We start from the raw sequence: 26,382 nt of genomic DNA on the forward strand, positions 1-26,382 counted from the left end.
TAAGTATGCATTATCATGCCCAGGAAAACTTCTTTAAAATGCAATTCACCCTAGATCCCATTCAGACTTCATAAGAGTATTTAGCACCAGAAACACACATAGAATATTTCTAAGTTTAGACTTTCTTATTTAAGATTCAAAATCAAGAAATCATAAAGAAAAGTGTATATATATTTCATTTATTATTTATTTTGGGTTTTATAGACAGGGTTTCTTTGTGTAACAGCTCTAAGTGTCCTGGAACTCACTTTGTGAACCAGGCTGGCCTTGAACTCACAGAAATCCGCCTGTCTCTGCCTCCTTAGTGCTGGGATTAAAGGCATGCATCACTACTGCCCTGCTAGTGTATCTTACTTCATGAAATCAAAGCATTTCATATATAAAATATACCATACCTACAGTTAATAAAAGCAAAGGAATCTGAAAAATTACAAATAAAAGTTATAAGCAAGAATTATTATATACAATATATAAAGGATATATGGGTAAGTAAGAAAAAAAATCACAGACAAAATAGATGGTGTTACCTCAATAAAGATAGGGACTAGATAAGTAGCTCAATAGGTAAAGTCTTGCTATGCAACTTTGAGGACCTGAGTTCAATCCCCAGAATCTACGTAAAAACAGCCAGGCATAATGGCACATGCTTGTAATCCCAGAGCTGGGGAGGTAAAGACGGGCAGATCATGGGGACTCATTAGCTATCTAGTCTTACCTACTGGTGAGTTTTAGGTCAGTAAGTGATCCTGTCTGAAAAAAAAAGGGATGAAACCTGAAAAATGACACCTTTACTGACCTCTGGCCACTGTATGCATGTGGAGACATGTGAATACATGCCTGGACACACATGTGCACCTACCTGAGTATACACACGGGAGGGGGCAGAGAACAATGGTTGAATACATTGAAAAATCTATTTAATTATCCAATAGTAGAAACTCACTAGGTCATAGGACACTCACATTGCAGAAAAGTACAACCTTACGATAGTAATTAGGGTGGATCTTTTAGTAATTGAGAAAATGCAAGAACAATGCTGTTAAGAGCATTTTCCCACTAGCCTGGTTCCCGAGCTGCGTCAGTCCCAAAATAACACCCAGAGACTCTATTAGTTATAAAGCTGTTGGCCAATGGCTAGAGTTTCTTATTGGCTAACTCTGTCTTAAATATTAACCAATAATCACTAATATATGTATTTCTACATGGTCTTATCTTACCAAGAAATGCCAAAATGTGTCCTCTCTTCCTGAGATCACGTCACGACTTTTTTCCATTTCCTAGAATCCTCCACCACTCCTATTGGCTAACAGGGCTTTATTCATTAACCAATAAGAGAAACATATTTACAGAATGACATTTCCCATTACAATGTAGATATGATTCCAGGTCTAAGAACACACATGGACATTATATATGGAATATGCAGGAAAGAGTCAGGAAGAACGCACACTAAATTACTCTACTTTTAGGGAAAGTGGTAGGCTCTGTCAGGGTAGGGGGTGCAGCCCAGGTGAGGTGGGATTTTATCTATAACTCCTAGGGCTGGAAAATTTTTATATCCAGCACACATCAATTCTCCTGTTACTTACGTAATTCTGAAAACCACTAAAAAACAAAAAAATATATATGCCACCCAGTGATAGGCCTGGTTATAATCATTAGAAAATAACTTGAAAATATTTCCAAGTCATACATATCCAGAGTCACCTGTGTTACCTGAAAATGTCTTTAGGTAATATACATCTGTAGAGGTGCCCTAACCCACAGTCCTCCAACTCTCCAACCAGACTCATGGTCCTTTCCAATTGCCTGGACCATTGGCTATAAATTTAACTTAAAAACAAAGAGAAATTTAGCCATTGTCCCCTTGTATACTAACATCAATGGAGTTTCTTCAGGTGCAAATAGATTCCATGCTTAGGTCTGAGGACAGTGTGGCTGGAGAAGACGGGAGGCCTGGTGAGGTCTGGAGCTACTTGGAAACGGAGTAGAATCAAGGCAATGGCCACTTTTAATTCCAGCATGGCAAATTGCTCCCCGATGCAGTTCCTGCAGAGGGAGAGCAAGTGGTTAGTTTCTAGAATAACAAGTCTGGAGGCCAGGGCTGCTTAGTGGGTTCCTCTGTTTGAAGCAGGGAGGGAAAGGACTCAAGAAACTCCAGAGGTGAATAGACTTCACATCTGGGCAAGCTGAGACTTGGAAGACTCATGAGGGTTTCTCTCCAGACTTACAGAAGCAGGAAACAACTGCTGGGGAGAAGACTGGCTGCCTCTCAGACCCTCCCAGAGTTCTCCCAGACTAGTCCAGATGCCTGTAAGTTGTGCAGTGAGCTCCAGGGTTGTAGCTTCTGCTGCAACCTGAGTGGTCACTTGTGAGGATTGGACTTTTCAGTGATGCATCTCATTTTGAATAAGAATGCCCTCCAAATAGGCTCATGCATTTGAAGATGATGTTTTCTCCACAGTTGACAGAATGGTGTGGAAAGGATTAGGAGGTGTGTTTTGTTGAAGAAATTGTGGTTCTGGAAGGTGGTCTTTGAGTCTTCAAACGCTCAGTCATTCCCAGTTAGTTTTCTCTGTGCTTGATGCTTGTGAATCAGACGTAAGTTCTCAGCTACCTGCCTGCCCGCTGCCTTGCTCCCCATCATTACAATCACGGATTCACCCTTGGATTCTGTAAGCCCCCAGTAAACTCTCTTCTATAAGTTGTCTTGGTCATGGTGCCTCTTCACAGCAATAGAAAAATAACCCAGACACAGTGGCATTAGAGCCACCCTTGTTCCCATAAGCAAACCTTCACTCTTGTTAGTAAACCCAACAAAATTTTAGTGGTTCACTAAATTTGACTCTAATATATCACCATCTGTTAGGGGGTGTCATCTTTCTGGGGTGAGTAGATAAATGTTTGTGCTACTTTTTCCCCAGAAAAATTCTCTTAGATAAGAGCAAAGCCAGTTTTCACACCAAATATCATTGAAACTTTTAGATTTTGTTCTTACATTGCTCCTTACAAGAATGTGGATTTGGAGGGTTCAATGTGATTCCCTCTTCCCCAAGAAGGTGTGGCAGTTGGAGTCACCCACAAACTGTTTTCTCCTACAAACATTGAGCCTGTGAGCAACACTTAAATTGCAGAGTTGTTTTTTGAGGCATGACTCGGGAATGCAATGTTAACTACTAATGTTTTTTGCAAAGAGATGGGTTCTGGGAAGTAATTAATGGAGCAGAGAGGGGCTAATGGGTAAGTAAGCTTTTTTTTGTGTATAATTTCAACAGCTTCAAGTTGGGTCACCTTGGGCCACTGGAGAATGGTAGGAAGGCACAGGGATGTCTCTGATCAGAATTCTCCTTAGTGAATCTTAAGGGGTCAAAGACCTGAAATGAGAAGACAACGCCATTACTATCTTGACCACAACATGTTGTTTAAGTTACTACCTAGTGCTGATACAGAAACATATGCCACAGAAGTTATTTAAAATGTTCTGTGGGCCACATGTTAAGAAGACAGCATAAATTTTAACAATAGGTTTTATTAAACAAAATAGTCTATCATGTATTCAATATAAATAATTAAGGAAATATTTCCCTTTGGGGGGGCTTCTGTGTCTTCAAACTCCATGTTGCCATCCCAATTAGCCAAGTTGCTCAGTGGCCACATGGACAAATGCCTCTATAGACCTGGAGGACTTATCTGGCTTTCCCCTGATTTGTCTGTTAGCCAGTCTAAGAGTTCACCCACTTAGAAGCCAATCCCAAATGAGATGTAATAGTTCAGCTTCCTATTCTACAGAACAGATCGAAAGCCCTAGTGGTATTCATAGAGGAAAACACTAGTGCTTATGCTGACTTTCAAACATATTGAATCAGCTTAGGGTTTCTAACATCTCCTTGCCTGTCTAGATCCTCCCTTCTCCCTTTCTGAGGCTATTCCGAGCTCTAGACAGTTGACCCACGTGATTTCTTTCATAAGTTTGGGACAATACAAGGCATTGATAGGGATCTGAAGAGTGGTAGCCCAGGAGTTGGGGTGTTGACTGCTGGTTGGCTTCTCCCTGTTGGCTGTCTTAGGTTGGCAATCTCTTCTGCATGGGGTTATTTGATGTTTCCTCCCTAGCTCTCAGCTCTTTTCCCACAGTTAATGTAACTCTCCCTTCTGGGGCCTATCAGGTGTAGAAAAGATAAACGATTCTGAATGATAAGCACTTTCATTTTTTTTTCCATTAACTTCTGCCCATAACTTCACAAATAGTTCCTTTATGGAGCATTTGAACTTGTACTATCAATAGCACCAGGGTCTTGATTGCTTCATACAATAAAAGAGAGACTGAGCTGCCCAGCTGGCTCTACTGACCAGCCACAGCCCTGCAGATATCTATTTAGTGTTCAAAAGAGCTTGACAGGTGAGTGACTGAAACAGTCAGTGACAGTTGGAAGTAGACTGTGGGACTAAGATCTTTAAAGCGCAATAAAGATAAAGGATATGAGCTGAGGTCAAGATCGTTAGTGGGTGAGTTTTACATGGTTCTGACTTTTATGTTTGTTTGCCCAGCATAATTTACTTTCACAGTCCAGCCATTTGCATACTTAGCTGTCAACACAAGGGTCACTCAGCAAGATTCTCTGGAGTTTATCCACAGATGACAATCTTACCTTTGGGTCTTTCCAGATGGCAGGGTTGTGGTGGAGACCCCAAATGCTAAGAACCACAGTCATTCCTGAGGTAGGAGAAAATGGAACAAACTGCTGAAGTGTGCAGGAGATTTCTTCCTGGAGGGAAGAGCTAGATCCTGCTGAACCATGTGCCAGCTCCAACAGGGAAGAACATGGAAAGGATGGGCTTGGATTTGAACTATAGTTTTCAAAGCAATTGTTTACCCAGTTCATGATTTTTATACTAAAGGCCTGTTGGTGTCTGACCAAAGAGCTAAACTCTGTTTGAGTGTTCTGCCTCATTTGGAATTACTGTTACCAGCTGGACAACACTCCATAGAGACTCTTCTGATCTACCTTGAAGATCCAGTGGCTAATTTCTCTTGGCACTGTTTATCCGTGAAAGGTGGAGAATTTGGGCAAATATTCATATGGTTGGTGATAAAAAAAAAAAAAAAAGACAAAAGAGAAGGAATTTGAGCAGCATTTTCTTATCCAAAATATTTCTGGTTCTGTCAACAAAAATTCAGCCTCAGATTGTAGGCTTGGCCCCAGCTCTTCTGTTGACCTGTTGACTCTAAAGCAGGCAAGGGAAATGACATCTCATGTGACCCTACTGCCACCTTCATGTCCTGCCAGGAACATCTGACTTCGCACACAGGGTCTCTATTTGAGTTCTAGCTTTGCTTCACATCTGCTAACCTTGTGTGCATTATTGGGTTTTCTTAATGGGTTTTTGAAGACATCAACAATATTTAGAAGTGTTTTGTAAACTGTAAAGTACTGAACCCATGTCTGTTAAGACCCCATTCCAAGGGGGAAATGAAACAACATAGGTGAAGGTTTTATACAGACTAAGTATTGTCTCCTTCTGAGTTGGTCTGGTAATAAGGACTCCCCTTCTCATTTCCCACATTAACACAATGGTGCACGTCTCCTGTAAAGACCACTTGGATCTCAAACTCAGCCTCACGAAGATTATCTTAGAGACAATGTCCCACAATAGATGATACCCTTGACTGGGGTTCTCAAAATGAGGCTGGAACCTAGCAGCTTTACCTGGCTATGTGGTTTAGGAAGGTCACTGTGGCTCACATATGATTGAGGAATTATCCTCCATGCTTTTAGTAGCTGCCTAATTCCAACTCAGATGTCCCAAGAAGCCTCAAACCCCCCTAGTCACCATCACTGTGACCTTCAGGATCTCATGCTTAGGAAAAGAATATGAAGACCTGCAGGGAGCGAGTGTCCATCCGGGAGGGTAAGGGGCTTGCTGAGTTCTCTGGAGATGGATGGGATGGGAGGAATCAAGCGGAGTGTCTCCTTGATGCACATTGTGGTATAGCACATCTTGTCCAGCTGGTCCCTGTGGACAAAGGAAGGAGGGAAGGGACTTAGACTCCAGATCCACTTTGTATTGACTTTTCTCTATTTGATTTTTTTCTTAGTAAGCCTCACTGTTAGTGATTTTTGTCTGGGTTTATACAGCACATTGTTAAAATGTGGTCTATTCTGTGTCCGTGTCAACTGAAGTCCCAAAGGTGGCAGACACACAGATACCATGTGCCTAACAACAGAACTTCTGAAAAGCAGTGTTGTGACCCTTAGCTCTTCATGTAAAGGAAGAGTGTAGAAGGCACAGCTGAAAACTGAATAAGAGGCTAAAGAAGTTTGAGAGAAAAAAATATGTAAAGAGAATTGTTGAAATATTGAAGTACTGTGGAAAACAGAGTGGGGTGCTACTCATCTTAAATAAGGGGAGACTGACTTCAGGTTATATACAGGGTCTGAAATGTGCTCCCTGGAGTTTGGGAAGCACAGAACCAATCACAAACGGCCCAGAGTAGACAGACTGGCAGGGGAGAGCAGCTGCGAGGTAGGGATGCACAGGCGTGTCTGGGGTGGGGAGTAGTCAGTAAACTGACCAGGAGGAGGGTGAGCTCCAGACCAGCCAGAGAAACACTGTGTTCAGAGTCTGAAGTGAGAGCAGGCAAAGAATGAAATGGCCTATCTGTATACCTAGCTATTCAAATATACTTAATCATTTTTGCCTAATCCAATTTCTATTTATTTTTTCTGATGAATTACTTTAATGCAGGTGTTGGCCATTTTAGAATGTAACATTTTAATTCTGTATTCTTTCCCCATCAAGGCCAGGAAATAAATAGGCAATTGTGTCCTCTGTAACTTACATAATTAAGGAAAAACTAGCCATATCATTATGAACAAAAAGAAGAATTTTGGTTTGTTGCTGTTTTGAGACAGGATCTCACCATGTAGCCCTTTGTTATAGAATAATCTTTTTGTACTCTGTGAAGATGTGTTGCTCTCATTGGCTTAATAAAGAAATAAATGGTCAATAGCTGGGCAGGAAGAGGTTAGGGGACAGGGCAAGTTCTCTGGGATGAAGGAGGGTGGGATCCCCAGGAGACATGGGAGAAGCAAGATGAGCATGCTGTGCTGAGGGAAGGTAGACTGCAGGTAAGACATGTGGGCTAATTTCATTTGTAAGAGATGGTTAGTAACAAGCCTGAGCTATTGGCTAAGCATTATAATTAATAATAAGTCTCTGTGTGGTTATTTGGGACAGAAAATTCTGCCAACATAGCCCTCAATGGCCTGGAGTTCTTTGAATAGACCAGTCTGGCCTTGAACTTACATAAAACTTCCTGAGCAAAATATTATTATTATTATTATTATTATTATTATTATTATTATTATTAATTTTGGTTTTTTGAGACAGAGTTTCTATATGTAGCCTTGGATGTTCTGGAACTCACTTTGTAGACCAGGCTGATTTAGAACTCACAGAGATCCACCTGTCTCTGTCTTCCCAGTGCTGGCATTAAAGGCATGTGTCACCATCTCCAACAAGGGGAAGGTTTTTAAACCAACATAGTAATGGCTTGGCAAGGAGCCAAAGAGAGAAATTGCTTAAAATTTTCTGAATGCCACATGTAGATTTCATTAATGAAAATGCTGGATACGCTATGGATTTTTTTTTTTAATGTGTTCTGGGACTGGAGATTGTTCATCAGATAAGAGTGTTTGCTGCTCTTGCAAAGGATCTGAGTTCAGTTCTCATCATCTATATCAGGTGGCTCACAACCATTCCAGCTCCAGAGGATCTGGCACCCTCTTCTGGACTCTATGGTACCTGCACTCATGAGCATATACCCCCCACAGACACTCATGTCCACATAATTAAAAAATAATAATAAATCTTTGAGCTGGGTGGTAGTGGTTTTAATCCCAGTACTCAGGAGGCAGAGGTAGGTGAGTCTCTGTGAGTTTGATGCCAGCCTGGTCTTCAGAGTGAGTTCCAGGGCTATTACACAGAGAAACCCTGTTTAAAACACACACACACACACACACACACACACACACACACAAACAAACACACACAAACACACACACACACACACACACACAAAAAAAAAAACCAAACCCAAAATCTTTGAAAACTGTTCTTTGTAGTATTTTTTCTCTCTCCTTCATTAAAAGAGAGGATAGTTAATTATCTGGACTTTTTTTTCTCTTTTTAACCTGGCTAACACTCATACTGTTTTCAAATTTAGACCAAGAATGAGAAAAGTCAACACAGAAGTTTCTTTGTTTTTCTTCCTCCTTCCCTCCTCTTCCTCCTGCTTCTGCTTTATCTCCTCTCCTCCTTCTTTTGGTTTGGTTCTTTGAGACAGGGTCTCACTATGTAGCTCTGGCTGTCTTGGAACTCATTATGCAGGTCATAGTGGTCTCACACTCACAAAGATCCACCTGCCCCTGCTGGGATTAAAAGCAAGCACCACTGTGCCAAGCCTTATTTGTTTCTTAAGTAACTACAACAGACAAGATGAAGCATTGAATTCATGCTGGAAACAGACATAACAATCTTCCAAGTTTAGTGAATAAATAGAAATGGACTAGACAACAAGATGATAAGATAAGAGGTCCCCCACTTTGATCCTCCCAACAGCAATGATTCGCAGACAAAAGCACCTTTGTGTGAGACCATACTTGATCTGGAGATCTACTGTGAAGCTGTAGAATAAAAAACAAATGGAACAGGTGGGGATCTTGGAACCACATCCACACACACTTACAGGCAAGGAATCTTCAGCAAAGGTGCCAAGAATGCACAGTGGGCACAGTTCAGTGACTGATTGATGTTGAGAAAGCTGGATATACACAACATGAATAAAATAAGAATCTTATCCTACAGGCAAAACTCAACTCAAAACTGAATAAAGACTTAAAATACTATCTGATTGTAAATTACTAGAGAAATCAATGATGGCCAGATGATTGTTGGCATGGGTCACATTTGAATTTTCTCTTGGAAGCACAAGCAACAAAGGCAAAAAAAAAAAAAAAAAAATAGTAAGAGTTTACATTAAGTGAAGAAATACCTTATGTGTAGTGAGATATCCACCCCGCTGGACCTGTTGCACCGACTAATCCCACTTCTGACACCAGATATCGAGTAGGAAATAAGAATCACTGGGACACAGTATAGGTTGGATGATGTTTATTCAGGGAAAAATCGCTTACACCTGAAACAGATGACCACAACAGGTTCCCGCTCCAAGGATGCCACCCGGATGCTCTCTGAAATCTGACCAGGAAATAAGAGAGCGAGCTGGGGTCTGGGACCCCATACCTAGCTTCCACCCCCCTAACACCTACACCTGTGCCCACACCCCCAATGGGTGTGGTCAGTGAAGCAGGTGCAGGGGGGTGGATATCTCATTACACTTATGTATGGCAAAGAAAATAACAGAGTAAAGTGATGAACCTACAAAATGGGGAAAACATTTACAAACCACTTATATAATAAGGAAATGATATTCAAAATATATAAAGAACTTAAATAACTCAAGCAAAGGACCTACAAATACTTTACAGGCCTATGAAAAATTCTCAACATTGCAAATCATTAGAGAAATAAAACCATTAAAACCAACAATGAGATATCACCTCACATGTGTTAGCGAAAAGGAAGATGAACAAATACTGGTGAGGATTTAGAGAAAATGGGATCCTTACACACTGTTAGGATCAATGTGGATCAATACAACCAAATGGAAAGCAGCATGGAAGTTCCTAAAAAAATTACAAAAGGAACTACCACATGACCCAAAAATTTCATTTGTCAGTATATATTCAAAGGGAATGAAGCCACTGTATCAATGGCAGCTTTATTCTCTATAGATACAGAATCAGCCAGAATCATTACCTGAAGAGTGGATAAAGAACACATAGTACACACCCACAACACAATGTTATGTCCCAATGAAAGGAAAGTCTTTTGCTTGTTAACATATGAATGAACTTGGAGGTCAATATGCAAAAAAAAAAAAAAAAATGAGCTAGACACAGAAAGACAAACACCCCATGAACCCAGTCACAGGTGGCTTTAAGAGAATTTGTAGAGGCAGAGACTGGAACAATGCCAATCAGGGATGTGACAACAAGAGGTTCAGAATTCTAGTTAGATATGGGGGAGTTATGCTGCTGTAATTGTTAACAATTTGTCATGTATTTGAACATCTCAATGGGTATATTTTATATGTGCTTACCATACAAATAATTAGTTAGTGGATATGCCTACTGCATCAGTTATTTCAAAATGCTTACATGGGTCAAAATAGCATACTGTAAATAGTATTCGTATATACAAACAAACATGCATACTTTTTATCGATAAAAAGTCATTACTTAACATTTTACTCAATGCTATATGGATAAATGTGTTGTGTGTGTGTGTGTGTGTGTTTGGGGGTGTGTGACTATGCCATGTAGAGGTCAGAGGTAACTTTATGGAATCAGTTCTCTCTATTTTTAAGTGGATTCTGGGGATTGAGTTTAGACCAGGCTTCCATGGCTGGGTCATCGTGTTGGCCCTCTGCCCTTAGGGCTTTTTTTTTTTAATGTGAGTGCCGGGGATCAAACTCAGGTCCTCATCCCTATGCACCAAGCTCTTTGCTGACTGAGCCCTCTCTTCAGCCCTTAGATGAAGCTTTGAACTTATGGTAGTAAATGACTGTTAGTTCCTTATAAAATGAGACCTCTACTGCCTTTAGAACTTCAGTTTTTTTGTTTTCTGAGCTGACCTTTGCTTATGAAATGGTCTTTAGCAGTTTCATGATTCTGCCCCTTTGACTGGGGCATTGGGCATGGCTTATCAGGGATACACTGTTCCTTTGTAAACAACATGTCTGATGGACTGAACAAGTCCTGTTCATTATTTAAAGCTTATTAACAGCAAGATTCACTAAGAAAGTTGATGCTTTCTCCTGGTTTGCTCTTCTTGTCCCAGAAGTATCAGATCCGCAAGGGGTGGTGTCTCACTAACTCCCTATGGCCAGGGTGGGAATCTGTCTTCTAAATCTGGTGGTCAGCAAATATCTTTGTCATTGCCCTTACCATGAGCACTTTAATTGGCGGTGTGACAGTCGCTCTCTTGCCTTAGACTACAGATCATGGAGGATAGGGTCTGTACAAAATCTTAGCCATAATTTTAGTGCCTCAATTCTTAAACTTTCCTCAGTCTAGATCTTCTAACTCAACAACAGCTTGTACTATTTAATATGTTCAAAGGCCAAAGGCCACCCTATCCTGAAGTATGACACCAGTGACCAGGGGATCAGCTAGGGTGCTAGAGTGAACACAATGTCACAGCTACCCTTTCAGCCTTCTCAGCACAGAAGTTCCCCAGAGTCTTGTCTTTGAAGCCCTACACGAAAGTCTAAGGTCTGTTCCTCACTTCAAATGGGCCAGAGCTTGGGCAAAAGAAACAAATGCAACATTGCATAGGAAAAAAAAATAGTGTTGGATGATTTCTGGATAGTGAACTTCCTTTGCAGAAGACAAACTTAACTCCAGGGCTCTCCTCAGAAAGAAGAGACAAGTGGCCTGCCTCCTATGCTTTGGCATACATGCACCTTGGGAAACTGTGGTCATTAAGGCACCAGGAGAAGAAATAAGCAACATCTCAAGAAGAGAGATAGGGTGATATACTGAGGGCTGCAGATCTTACCAGGTGATGGAAGAACCGTCTCCCAGGATGCTCCTGATCTCTGTCCGGCATCTGTCTTGATGCTCAGGGTTCAGAGCCAGGCAGTAGAGGAGCCAGGAGATGCTGGCTGCAGAGGCGTCATGTCCTGCCCACATGAAGGTGTTCACCTCAGACCGTAGGTCGGTATCTGAGAAGGCTCTTCCATCTTCAGCCTACAATGGCAGCAGAGATAGCTGAATGAAATGTCACTTTACAGATGTTTGGAGATGCCATCAAAATGATAGTTTTACAGAAATGCAAGAGTTTCAAATAAAGGTTTCAATTTTAGTTCGTATTACATAGTATGAGTCCCACTTTGCCCAGAGCACAAAGGAGAACCAATGTTACAAAAGAAAAGTAGGCTTTGTATAAGCATTTGGAAAATTTCCTTGCTCTTCCAGTTGTATCTAGTTTTTCAACACTTCCTTTTTAAAGTGCTCATCCATGTTTCCAGTTTTCTGTGAGTCTCTAAACTCTGGTATCTGTATAATTTTTAAATCATGGCAAGCATGCAACTCAGTCTTCACTGACTCCTGGCGAGTGACAAGTCTCAGTCTTTCCTCCAGACTGCACCAAGAGCCATTGCTCACAGCAGTCTGGAGAGGTTTGCTTGTGTCTTCCCATCCCTACTCTGCTTGCCCATCCACCCCCTCACACAGTCAGCCGCTGTGTGAGCAGGCTTCGGCTTTTGGTACATTTACCTGGGCAGAAAGGACAATATCCAGAAAATCTTGAGACTTTTGAGTGTCATCCTGCTTTACTCCATCCTTGAGGAGTTTCTTTCTATCCTGGATGATCTTTTCTGCAAAGAATAAAAGATCTTCATTACCTAAGGGGCAGCTTAGTCAGTCAAAGCCAAATACATTATAAATCAAGGCAGAGCACACACTGTTATGTCTTATTTGCTTTCAGAGACCACAGTGGGTATATTACATCTAAATACATTAAGTTTGTATGAATGGTTTATTTTCCACCAACAGACAGCTTTTTTTTTTTTTAAAAAATTATCTTACATATCAATCCCAGTTCCCTCTCCTTCCCGTCCTCCCATGTCCCCCACTGGCCCCCATCCCATCCCCTGTTTATTCCCCAGGGAGGATGAGGCCTTCCATGAGAGATCATCAAAATCTGTCAAGTCATTTGGGGTAGCGTCTAGGCATTCCCCCTTAACAGACAACTTTTAATAAAAGTTTCAAACAGAAGAGATGAAAATTAATTTCTATCAGTAGGCAAGCAATATAGTCAAGATGATGGCAAAGTTAGATGCAAGTGGCCAATCACTGTTTTCCTTCTCAGTCTAAAATCTTGATTTTTAGGGAAACTTTCCAATGAAATAGCCAGCAGAGAAAGCAGCCAACATACATAGCAAAAGGGGCTTCCAGAGCACCCAGGCTGTATTCCCAATATTCACATGGCAAAATTCCATGCTGTCCTGGAACTCACCACGTAGGTCAGGCTGGCCTCAAACTCATAGAGATCACCCATCTCAGCCTCTTGAGTGTTAAGATTAAAAGTGAGTACTACAATATCCAAATTTTGGATGTCTTTTGAACACATACCAACATCTATTTTTTTCCTCTATGTCTATTCTGTGCAAGCATTTTAGCTTGTAATATTACTTAATTTAATGCAAAGAAAGCCACATGCCATGTACATTTTGAAACCTTAAATGCTCCCTTGTTAAAAATGCATTTGTAATAATTGTATACAATAGAATTATATTATGGTGAGGGTATAAACTTATCTTAAAGGAATAAAGTTGTAATTATTTGGGCAGTATTCATATTAAAGCTCCATTAAGAACAAGAATTCTCTTCCTGCCTTCTGTGAGACTTATTCTTCTACACATAAGACAGGCATAATGGTGCATGGATTTGGGTAACCCACACCTAAGACAGGCCCATGTTTTTACCTGTGCATTGATGTATCACTTTGCCTAACTCCTGGAAGCAGTGGCCCTTAGGGCTGAATCTGAAAATTATGTCATGATGATGCCAGAAATTGTACAAGTGAGAAGATATGATCTCACCAAGTTCAAATGTTGCCTTCATGTAAGGTTCATAGGTGCTAGAAGACAAAGTTGGAACAACGGGTTAATAATTGACTTAGATCACAGTGAACTCATTGACTGACTCATCACTGACCTGTTTATCTGGCAGTTGGTTTCCTGCCCAAAAGCACATTTCATGATTATGTCCAGGGCCATCAAGTTGATGTGTTCAAAAACCTCCATGGTTGTTTCCTGAGCACTCCAAATCTTCTCCCATTTATCCTGGCAGAGGGGGCCAAGATCAATATCATCACCATCATCAAATGGTCTTTATTTGCCTGCTTTCTCCTAGCCCTTCCCTTATCATCTAAGGAACAAAACCCTGACCTCACAGAAACCAAAGAGCAGGAGTAAATAACCCATGTGTTTATTTTGAGCACAAGGAAGGGAAGCACGCACTAAATGAGTGAGAGAGTGCATGATGCACATTTCACATCTGGCAAATGATCTTTCAGTGGTTGTCATGGCTCTGAGTCAAATGGTATAGAGTTCCACACCACCTAATTAAGACTGCAATACACAGGGTTCCCCCAGGATTCCTCCACCTCCAGCCTCTATCTTGAAAGATATCCCATCACTACTCTCAACATCACACCCACACTTAAAATAAACTCAAAACATTCTTCAAAAGCATCTTAGATTCAATAACCAACACCACCAATAGACATGCTTATGTGAAGGGGGAAATCTGGGCCTCAATCCTAGATGAAGAGCTACAGGCAAGTAATGATGAGAGGGGGAGAACTGGTCTTCCCCAGGGATCATGCCCCTTAATGATTATTCAATACCAAGTGGTTGATCCTGGAAACATATACAAACAACACTAAAAGGCTACATTTATATTTATGTTATATATGTATGTAACAATAATTATTAAAGAAAAAGAGGTCATAGACTTAGGAGAGAACAAGGGGGAAACATGAAAGGGGTTGGTGAAAGGAGAAGAAGGGGAAATGACATAATAATGTTTAATTTAAAAATTGCAAATAAGCTAGGCAGTGGTGGCACACGCCTTTAATCCCAACACTTGGGAGGCAGAGGCAGGAGGATTTCTGAGTCTGTGGGCAGCCTGATCTACAGAGTGAGTTCCAAGGCAGCCAGGGCTATGCAGAAAAACCCTGTCTTGAAAAACAACAAGAAGTTGTAAATAAAAACAATAAAGGAAAACCATTTCAGATTCAAATATTGGGGACAGAAAGAGGCCTGGAAGAGAAGTTGCTGCAGGGACAGCCCCAGAGACAGAGGCCTGCTCACACAGCCTGAAATGTGTTTTCTGAATGCTAAGTTGCCAAAAAGTGCCCACCCCAGTTATAAATGTATTTATCACAACATGCACTTTTTGTGTAAAATGCAAATAGATGGGAATGTTTAAATTTAGTTCAATATATGTTTGTTGAACATCTCCAAGTATCACCTGGAGCTGAATACAAAGCAGAACTTGAAAGCCTTTCACTCAAGTGTCTATTATTTGGTCAGATGGCTTACAAATAAATGGCTAGCCCTTTAAATAATTGATTTTTTTTGATGACCATGTATTTGTTGTACCCATTAATAGAATTCAGTGTGCTATTTCAAATCAGGCATTTGCAGAGAGCTGATGAGCCATGTGGTAGGTTTGGAAGAAATGAGAGGAGGGGCTAGCCTCTGAGCTTGGGGTGCTCTGGAAGTGTGCAGTGGGAGGAAGTGTGAGAGGAAGGCAGAGAAACCTAGGCCTGGGAAATGCAGAGGCTAGAAATGGCTCCTAGGAATGGAGGGGCTAAAGCGGTCACTGGTGGGGCTGACTGTGGGAGACACAGCAGTGCAGGGGAGGATGCTGTCCACCCGATCCTCTTCCTGGGGTCTCTGCCCTGAGAACCTCCACTGATGCCTCACTCCACTCCCACAGACTGTTCCTTGTGGACAGAGTGAGTAAGGCCCGCAGGTAAGGAGGAAAATTTGACTTTGTGGTATCGGAAGTTTATGAAGAAATCATATTAATCATTTGTCTGCTTTCCAAATACATACCTCAATCCAGTCGCAGAAAGACAAACATGGAATGTACTCACTCATATACGGATATTGGTCATAGAGCAAAGGTTTACCAGATTGCAATCTACACCTCCACAGAAGCTAGGAAACAAGGGGGACCGTAAGAGATACATACATGGTCCCCCAAGTGAAGGGGAAAGGGACAAGAGCCCCTGAACAAATTGGGAACATGGGGGGGGAGGGAAAGGAGGGAGGGAGGAGAAATAGGAGGGGAGGAGGGGGGAGAAGGAGGACATGAGAGAGCAGGAAGATTGAGTGGGGACGTGAATAGATGAGAGCAAGAGACAGACACCTCTTTTCGGGTCTTGGCTCCAAGATGACCAAAAAAAAAAAAAAAAAGGAGGAACAACGAGCGTGCCAAGAAGGGCCGTGGCCACGTGCAGCCCATTAGCTGCATGAACTGCGCCCGGTGCGTGCCCAAGGACAAGGCCATTAAGAAACTCGTCATTCAGAACATCGTGGAGGCCGCTGCCGTCAGGGACATATCCGAAGCAAGCGCCTTAGACGCCCATGTGCTTCCCAAGCTCTATGTGAAGCTGCACTACTGTGTGAGCTGTGCCATCCATAGCAAAGTAGTCAGGAATTGGTCTCGAGAAGCCCTGAAGGATCGAACACCCCGCCACGATTTAGACCTGCTGGTGCTGCGCCACAACCTCCTCCAAAAGCCCATGTAAAGAGATGGCTTCGTAAAGACAGAAGTAAAAAACACCTTGGAAAAATAAAATGGGACTTATACTTAAAAAAAAAAAAAGAAAGAAAAAGAAAAGAGACAGACACATCAATAGAATTAAAGAGAAACCTGGCACTAGGGGATCATATAGAGATCCACAAGGATGACTCCAACTAGGAATCTAAGCAATAGTGGAGAGGCAAACTTAAATGCTCTTTCCCTATAATAAGAATGATGACTACCTTAAATGCCATCATAGAGTCTTCATCCAATAGCCGATGAAAACAGAAGCAGAGATCCACAGCTAAGCACTGAACAAAACTGAAATCCAGTTTCAGAGAGGGAGGAGTGATGAGCAAAGGGGTCAAGATCACGCTGGGAAAACCCACAGAAACAGCTGATCTGAGCAAGTGGGAAGTCATGGACCCCAGTGTGACAGCTGGGAACCAGCATAAGACTGAACCAGACCCCCTGAAAGTGAGTGTCAGCATGGAGGACTGGGCGGCCTCTCACCGTGGAACCAGTATTCATCCCCAGTGCATGAATGGAGTTAGGGAGCCCATTCCCTATGGAGGGATGCTCTCTCAGCCTAGATACAAAGGGGAGGGCCTAGACCCTACCCCAAATAACTGGACAGATTTTGATGATCTCCCATGGAAGGCCTCATCCTCCCTGGGTTGTGGATGGGGAGATAGGATGGGGGGTCAGTAAGGGGCATGGGAGAATGGGAGGGAGAGGGAACTGGGATTGATATGTAAAATAAGATGATTTATAATAAAATATTTTTAAAAAGGAAAAAAAGTGAAAACCTCCTCACCAATAGAGCTTTTGATAAAACTCATCTCTAAGTCAGAAGCCACCCCAACGGGGATGCCCCTCTGCAGCAGGCCCTGTCTATTTGGAAGGTGCCACTCACCTCAAGATCCCTCACCACCTACAAGAGGTGACAGAGGCACCGAACCTCTGCTCAGTCCTTCATGCCCATCAGACAAGTCCACTTCAGCCTCAAACCTTGTCTCACATCGCTCTGCCTAAGAGTTTCTTGTTCTTAACATTGGCATATGCAAATCGGCTTTTATGGTGGTAAATTTGAGTCACCTCTGCTCTTGTTAGCTGCTCTTGGCTTCTTTACCTGTCTCCCACAGCACCTGCCACCTGAGTCTTACTGCCGTAGAATGTGAGATAGCCGGCTAGCTCTTCTCTTTTTATCACCTAAGAATTCAGGAAAGGCTTACCATAGACACCACTGCTCAGTGGGTACTTGTATTATGATTAATTTCTGGAAATCAGGTTTGGTTTTTCTCAACCCACTACATAAATGTCCAATCTAATGTTTCAGTTACCAGCATTGTGTTCACAGAGTGGGCCATCATGTCCACACAGTTTTTCAGGATGTCGTGATGGAATGCAGGAGTTAGGAGGCAGCGGTGTTGGAACCACCTGGGTCCGTCTAGATTCAGGAGTCCTCTTCCTTGAGAAACGAAATGCACAGAACTTCATGCATTTTACTAGATGAGGAGAGATGAGGGCCACAGACAGCCTCATGTGACCGACTTACAAGCAGTCAGTCATGAGGTAGCAGATGAAGACGTGTCAGCTCTGATACTCACACCCATAGTGGATACATTTAATACTGAGAGAAAGTGTTCCACAGTCTGAAAAGCTCTGGGGCTCCGTGAGGCATAGTTTCTCAGCAGTGGAATGTGGTACCTGTGTTGTGCTGATTCAGTGAGGACACACATATAAAGCACTCAGCCTAGTCCCTCTTTAGTTCATGGGGAAACATGGTAATTATCCACCTTCTCTTTGCTGTAGACCAAACTATGAACATTACTGTGAACACAGACTCATCAGAAACAGGGTGAGGATGTCCATCTGTTCCCAGATACCCTCAGCTTGAGCTCTGGTTTGTGAAAATGCTTGCTTATCAAGGCTGATACTTCACAATCTTCTATTGCCGAATGCTGGCATTAAGGTTTGGCTTTCAGGGGCTGGAGAGATGGCGCAGTGGTTGACAATATTTGCTGTTCCTACAGAGGACTGGTGTTCAGTTCCCAGCACCCACACTGGGTGGTTCAAACCATGTGTAACTCCAGATCTGGGAATCCAACCCTTTGTTCTGGCATCCATGAACAACTGCACACATGTGCACAAACATATGCACATAAAAACATAAATAAAAATAGAATAATTTTAAAACATATTTGGCTTTTGAAGGACTTTAAATTTAAATAACATCCTTTAAAATATCTTTATTAACATTTTAATATATTTTGATCACATTCTTTCACTTCCCCAAACTTTTTCTAGATCTTTCCTATCTCCCTGCCTACCTGACTTCATGTTTTTTTTCTCTCTCTCAAAAAAACAATAGCAACGGGCTGGAGAGATGGTTCAGCCATTAAAGGCTAGGCTCACAACCAAAAAACAAGAGCAACAAAAAAATAAAAAATGAAAACCAAAACAGACAAAGAAACAAAATAAAATAAATAAGACAAAACTAAATCAAAACAAAATGCATAATAAATCAGGGAGTCTGTTTTGTGTTGGCCAACTACTCCTGGGCATGGGGCCCGCCCTGGAGTGTGGTTGATACACACAGTGCCACTCCATTTGCAGAAAACGGATTTCCCCTTTCCAGTACATACTAATTGCGAACTTCTTGGTTAGGAGTGGGATTTTGTGTTTATTTCCTGTTCTCAGTGCTGGGATCATCCCCTTTTGAATGCTTACAAGTTGCCAGGTTCTTGATGCCTGGTTTGGTTGTCTTAGAATGCTGGCTACTGTATAAAGTGCTGGGAATACAACATTCATCCCTTTCAGCAACAACAGCACTGACTCTCATTCCCATTTCAAAGATGAGGAAAATGACTCCTAGAGAGATTAAATTATGTCCCTAAGATCATGCTCACGTAGACTATTGGAGTGAACAGTAGCGTGCAAATCTAAGGGGCTCTGAATCCAAAGGCTATCTCCTTTCATTTAATTTCTTTCTGGTCTAAAATAAACACCAACTATGTGAGAAAGCAGCTTAATTTATCTTCTCACAGGATAGATCCAGACTTCATACCAGAGAAAATGTTCATCGAAAGGCATATAAAAATAAGAGAACTCTGAAAAGAAAGAAAAATACAAGAAAACAAGAGAGGTGAAAAGGCTAAAAACTCCTGAAGTGAAGCTAAGATGTTGAAAAATTCCCACCCATTTTCCTTTGAAAATGGGACTTTGAGGAGAGAAACGGACAAGGGTGCTCTGTGGCAATCTGCTGGTTGACCTTTGAGTTCCCCTTTGACCCTCTCCTAGGTATTTCTCCTCATAAATCTTGCTTTTTAGAATGTTGTGTGTTTATGAGTTGTCCACTGTTTGCTTTTTTTTTGTTAAACTAGCTTGGAACTCACCAAATGGGTTAGGCTGGCTGTCCAGCCCAGGGCCTGCCTGTTCTGGCACCCCCCCCCCCCGTTGGTTTACAACTGCACATCATCATGTCCTCTTTTACATGTAGTTGAATTCAGGTCTCCAGATTCTATTTTTAAACATTAAAATTTATATTATTAGATGAGAATACAAAACACTGGTTTTCCTTATGGCATTTTCATATTTACATGCCATTATATTTTGTTCTCACTCATTTCTCCCTCTGATCCCCACTCCAATCCCTTGTATCCCCTACCTCCCTCTATCTTGTTTCCTTCCTTCTTCTAGATGGTCCCTCACTCTGCATTCATATTGTATAAATTTGATGTCCCTTTCTTGATGCTTTTGAGTTCAGATTTGAGTCTCTTTGAAATGCTCTGCTATGGAGAAGTGACTTGGAGTGAGAGTGGGTGGTACATACATACCAATGCATGGAGTCATGAACTGGTGTACAAATTGGGCCTTCGGGTCTGCAGAATCAAGAAAAGTCAGCATTAGGGAAAACACTCACGACCAGTTCAAGTCAGGGAAGGCTTTCTTCATTTGCCTGCACTCAGTGCAGACAGTGGACAAGAAGGAATCCCGAGTCACCTCTCTACAGCCTTGGAGGCTTGGGAAACCCGAGTCTTGGTCCAGTCCCAGAGAAGAACAAGTCCCAGGACCTAAGCTCATATCCTTCCCTGGTTTCTATTTCCCTCAACAGTGCAGGCTTGGGAGTGGACAAGTTTCCAAAATGGGGGTTGGGTCATGTATGCTTGTTGAAAAACATCAGACAGTGAGACATGAAGGCCTTTTGTTGTTCTTGTGACTCTAATGTAAATGTATTTTTTTTTCTGAAGAGGTTAACTCTAGACAGATTAGAACAGAGGGACAGAGAAATGAGGATATGTTCAGAGAAAGATCTGTTTTGCTTAGGTATAGGTAAGGGTGAGGATTGTGAAACACAGGAAAGATTCGAATGTTAGATCTTCCCAAAGTTGGCAGAGCTCAAACTGGCCATTGTAGTTTTGTGCTATGCATAACAGGAATCTTATCAATGGATTGGGTGGATGGGGGAGTGGCCTATGCTCTACAAAAGGAAAGAACAATTTAGACCATAACCAAGAGTTTGGACTGATAAGGGAATACCACTTTAGGTTCTGTTCAGACCTCTGGAAGTAGGCTTCTGTTCCCCTGGAGACATGTTCATGATGAAATACATGTGTGAAGCAGTGTTGTTGACTCAAAAGTCCCCAAACTAAGGAGGCAAAAGAAAGCCCCTGGCCCAGCTGGTGGTGGCAGCTGGGATTCATAGGGTTCTGGAGTCAAGGAACTGGAGTCACCCAGGAAGCCCCTTAACCTGGGCAGATCTGTCCCTTCTCCATAGTTGCTCAGTAGTATCTCTTCCAGGCCTGGGACTAATCTTTGCTTTAAATTAGACTTGTGAATCATGTGCAACTCACTCCTGGAGGATTAGGACTCTGAGATTTGTCTCATTTCTTACCTGTTCTGCTCAGAAATATCTTTGCATAGTCTGGGTCATAGATGTAGAAAAATGCCTGGAACGGCCCTATCCAACAGGGGAAGGCACAAGGGTACTTCTTGACAATCTCATCAAGCTTCTCCATTTTATCATCCTGAAGAAACTATAAAAGGACAGGAAATCACAGAGTCAGTCAGACTGGCATTGCCTTGACACAGACACAGGGTGAGTTCAGGACCCCCACAAGGCTGTTCAGCAGAGGGACCGTTCGATATCTAAGTTTGGGGATAATAAAGACATGTTCCACCATCAGACCAAAGCCTTACCAAGTGACAGCACATCCTGTAAACTTTCCCCAGCAGAGAGGGTGAGGTGAACTAAGTCTCACTCTCCCATTTGAGGACATCACAGGCCTAAAGCTGGGGCTGGGAGGCTGTAGATTTTGTTTTCCTATGCCGGTAGCTACTCGAGGCTTTCTGTTGGTAAACTGAACACAACCACTGGCTAGCTCACCGTTCCTTTTCCCTTTTCTGTTCTCTAACTACTGGAAAGTGATTCTTTCTCATGACTCAACAATAAACAATTCTCTCTACAACCCTGCCAACTCCTTCTACAAAAATATCCAGCCCCTCACCATACATAGTAACAGAACACTCCTTTTTACAGGTTCCTGGAATTTGAAACAAGCATATAGACAAAACTCTCAGCTCCCAGAATTTATTTTCCTGTTTTGGAGATGGAGTATCATAATTAGCCCAGGCTGGTCTGGAAATCACACCAACCCTTCATCAGCCTCCTGAGTGCAGGAATATAGGTATAAGCTATCATATGCACACTCAGCTTCCAGCATTTATAATACAAACTACAAAGTACAAATGCCGCTGCCAGAAAGGAACATTTGCTTCTTTCTGTTTTCTTTCCCATCTCTCTCTGTCTGTGTTACATACATGCACATGTATATGCATGTTTGAATGCATGTGGGCATATCTGTGCAGGCAGGTGCTCATATGTGTGCATATGCATGTGGGTACCTCAGGTTGATGTTGGGGCTCATCCTCAACTGTTCTTCCTTTTTATTCTTTAGTTTTTAGAGACGTATTTGTATGGATACTTGTTTTGTCTGTCTGTCTTTATATGTACCACATGCATGCCTAGTGTCTGCAGGAGCCAGAAGAGGGCATTGGATCCCTGGAACTGGAACTGCAGATGGTCGTGAGCCACTAAAGGGGTGCTGGGAATTGAATCTTGGTCCTCAGCCAGAGCAACAAGCGCTTTAAACCTCACATGACATGTGAGCATATGGAGATCCAAACCATAATGTGAAGTTAAGACAGGTTCTGCCTGACTCTGGAGTGGTTATAATGGAGCTTAACGCCTCATTTCATTAAGTGTATGACATGTTTTCAGTTTTTGCAAATACTAAACAAGTTTATCTCTTGAGCAAACCAATAATGTGTTAGATTGCGTGTAAGTGAACTAAAGCTTTCAACCAAAAGAAAAACATTGTCAAAGTGTACAAAATTTTATACACACACACACACAGAGAAGTTGACAAAAGACAACTTTTAAAAGGCCCCACATGTCTGGAAAAAAAAAAAAAAAACTAACATATTATCACCAGAGAAGGCTAATGTAGTGTCACTAATGTGAGATAAGGTAGACTACAAGGCAAGGATTCTTGCTTAATAAAAAGGGACATTTCCTAAAAACAAGATTAGTCTACTAGGAAGATAGAATAGTTAAGAGTTTGTATGCACACTATATAATAGCTGTCAAGGCCTGTCGATAACCATGGGGGTGAACTTGGAGGTGGGTCCTGTCCAGTGAATCCTTTAGAGGATTACAGCCCTCATCATCTCCATACAACCTTGTTAGACACTTGGAGTTGGAATTATCCAGCTATTGGAAGTCATTTCTGAATCCCCAACCCTTATATAAACTTATATAAACTGAATGAGATAAAACCTGCTTCTTCAAGTTGCTAAGCTTGAGAGAATTTTTTTAGGCAACAAAAGACAACAATACACAAATAGAAAGGAAACAAAAATATGAAGGGCTTTAAGAAAAATGTACAGAAAACTACAACTAATACATCAGAGGAGATATGACGTAGCATTTTATGAAAAAAGTTAGAACTCTATAATAAAGAAGGGTACATTTAATTATTATGACATGATCCTAATTTGCTAATGCCCCCTAAATTCATGTCCTTTTCCACTTTGACTTGGTTATATGACTAGCTCTGATAAATCAATGTAAGTGCAGCAATCATGGCTGAGAGGCTTAAAAACTACTTGCAACATCAGATTTGCCCTCTTGCTCTCTTGGGACCAGGTAAGCAGAGGCAGGCTTGCCAGCTAGCTAGACAGCTGAAAGATAACACAGCAGGAAGAAGACACCAAGGCATTTAGAGTAACAGCCAACATTTGTCTAACCTGCTGTGAACTGCGGTGTATTAGTTAGTTTAGCCAAACTCAGCCAGACCTTGATTCACCTAGAAAAACTCTATGACCTCATCTAGCTCAAATTGCCAACCCAAAGAATACTGAGTTTAAGAAATGGCTGTTGTCAATGGGTGGTGGTGGTAAACACCTTTAATCCCAGCCCTTGGGAGACAGAGGCAGCTGAATCTCCAAGTTCAAGACCAGCCTTGTCTACAGAATAAGTTCCAGATTGACCAGGTCTACATAGCGAAACCCTATCTCAGGCTGAAAAAAGAAAAAGGAAAAGAAAAGTTAAAAAAAGTTAAAGTGTAGTGTTTAATGTAATGGAAGGTAATTGGTGGAAGAACAAATGGAGACTAAGACAGAACTCAGAAACTAAAATTGCGACAGCCAGACTAAAATCATTTTTCAGACAGCTCAGTAGTTAGAACACTTGCTGTTAAAGCAGAGGGCTGAGTTTGGTCCTCAGAACACACAACCATCCATAACTCTAGTTCCAGGAGATCTGATGCCCTTTCCAGGCACAGGGCACATATATGGTGTACATACATACATGCAGGCAAAATACTCATACAATGAAACAAATCTAAAAAATACAATGATTCATCTTCTGGGTATGATGGGAGACATCCTTCTGTAAATGTTTGTCTTATTGATTGATGAATAAAGCACTGTTTGGCTAGTGGCCAGGCAGGAAGGATAGGCAGGGCTACCAGAGGAGGAGAATTCTGGGAAGTGTAGGTAGAGAGGAATTGTCATGTGAGTCCTGGAAGAGAGGACTCAAGTCAGGCGTTTCCCGGTAAGATAAGACCATGTAGAAATACATAGACTAGTAGTTATGGGTTAATAATTAAGACAGAGCTAGACAATAAGAAGCCCAAGCCATCGGCCAACAGTTTTATAATTAATATAGCATCTGTGTGTTTATTTTGGAGCTGAAGTGGCAGCAGGAACCTAGTGGGACAAAAGAATCTCCCATAACATGGGTATATGCCCCAAATAAATAATCACTATTTCATTAAGGCATCTGACTTCTATGTTCACTGTAGCATTATTTTTAATGGCCTAGATTTGGAGTCAGCCTAAGTGTATACTTGTGGATGAATGGAAGGAGAACATGTAGTCGCTAAGCATGGTAGATTATGCTATTCCAGCGCTTGGGAGGCTGAGGTAGAAGGACCATTGCAAGTTTAAGGACAGCCTGGAACTATAGTGATTGACTCTGTACATTCTAACTTCCAAATTTAAACTCCCAAACAATCAAAATAAATTTAAAAACAGAAGAGAGAAAAAAATAAAAATGTGGTAAATGCACAACTGGGAGTGTACCTGAAGGGCCCCGAGTCAGCACATGGCACATGGGACATGAGAGATATAGTCCAGGAAGCAGAGGAGCAAAAAAGCCTTTCCAGCCCATCCATTCCCAGAGAGTTTGTGCAGTCCCTTAGCAGTGGTTGCTCAGAGGCACCGTCATTCCTCCTTACCCAGGATTTTCAATTTCTCTTTGCTACTCAAGTCTGTACCTTAAGTGGGCTCTCGAAGGCAAAGGAACCATCTTTTTGTAGCCTTAATACTTAGCACACAACTGCTACTCCCAATGAGTTCAAAAAATTTTAGACTCTGTGTTGGGAGTGGATTTGGAAAATAGGAGAGCCACAACAAATGATGATCTCCCTGCACTCAGCAAATCTTCCTCACCCAGTATCTTCGGAGCAGTGGGGAAGGGCCGCTTCCGGCTTTAAAGGAATCTTAGACAAGACAGGTAATGTTTTTCTGGTCAGGATACCAAGGGTGCCAACTATTGCATTCGATTTTGCACATTTTCTATAAAAAGATAAGTATGACTTTGACCAACATACTGAATTTTAAACAATACACGTGGAAAATATGCGGGAGCGTTTTCATATATTCAGGCTTCCCAAATAACCCCCCTCTCTAACGACCCTTCCCCAAGGGGATGAGAGAGACTCCAGTGTTGCAGAGGGGCAGAGATGACACCCCTCCCCCTCTCCCTCCCAACCAGGGGCTGGGAAGTCCAAGAATAACCCAGAGAGACAAGGGAGGGAAGGAAACAGCCGCTAAGCTACAGGCTTCCTCTGCAGCATCCTGCGGTGCCCCTCCTTTCATCTACCTTCTGGTGTCCGAGGAGCCAGTGGGCTGGCGGCCCAGGGAAGGGGCGCAGGTCACGTAGCAGACGCTGTCTCCGTAGGTAGAGCTTGATGACTTGCATCAGCCCCAACGCCAGGCAGAAAACCAAAGCCAGGTGCAGGGGCCGCGCCCAGCGCGTCTCCAGCCAGGAGGCCTCCATCACTCTGAGCTTTCTCGCGTGGTCGCGTGGGTGGCTGGGTGGGTGGAGGATATAGTGGTGGTGATGGGAAGCCAGTAGCTTTCTCCAGCCAGGAGCTGGCAAGCAGGGATCACCCAGCCCCCTCCCCAGTGAGCCCTCGGTGCAGCAGAGGTGGGGGAGGGGCAGCTCCTGCTTGGGAAGAAGAGACCGGCAGCCTGGGGTTTCCAACCAGTTATCCACTAATTGGTGTAAGCCAGGATTCAGGCAGACTTTTTTTTTTTTTTTTTTTTTTTTTTTTTTTAACGTTCCTGGGGTGTCTTATTT

The 26,382-nt window shown here is 42.2% G+C and overlaps 1 protein-coding gene across 1 annotated transcript; it reads right to left on the reverse strand.

The window, feature by feature from the left end:
• Positions 1 to 1,880: 1,880 nt before the first annotated feature.
• On the reverse strand, positions 1,881 to 26,089 carry LOC127225181 (cytochrome P450 4X1). The gene is made up of 12 exons (XM_051188486.1): positions 25,903 to 26,089; positions 21,349 to 21,490; positions 20,291 to 20,335; positions 17,795 to 17,922; positions 13,848 to 13,975; positions 13,616 to 13,770; positions 12,405 to 12,505; positions 11,686 to 11,876; positions 5,882 to 6,015; positions 4,650 to 4,714; positions 3,292 to 3,374; positions 1,881 to 2,049 (listed from the first exon to the last, which is right to left on the reverse strand). The coding sequence occupies exons 1-12, from the start codon at positions 26,077 to 26,079 to the stop codon at positions 1,881 to 1,883; spliced, it is 1,518 nt and encodes a 505-aa protein (XP_051044443.1). The 5' UTR covers positions 26,080 to 26,089.
• Positions 26,090 to 26,382: the final 293 nt, after the last annotated feature.

The sequence above is a fragment of the Phodopus roborovskii genome, unplaced genomic scaffold (genome assembly GCF_943737965.1).
Source record: "Phodopus roborovskii unplaced genomic scaffold, PHOROB, whole genome shotgun sequence".
Classification (NCBI taxonomy): domain Eukaryota; kingdom Metazoa; phylum Chordata; class Mammalia; order Rodentia; family Cricetidae; genus Phodopus; species Phodopus roborovskii.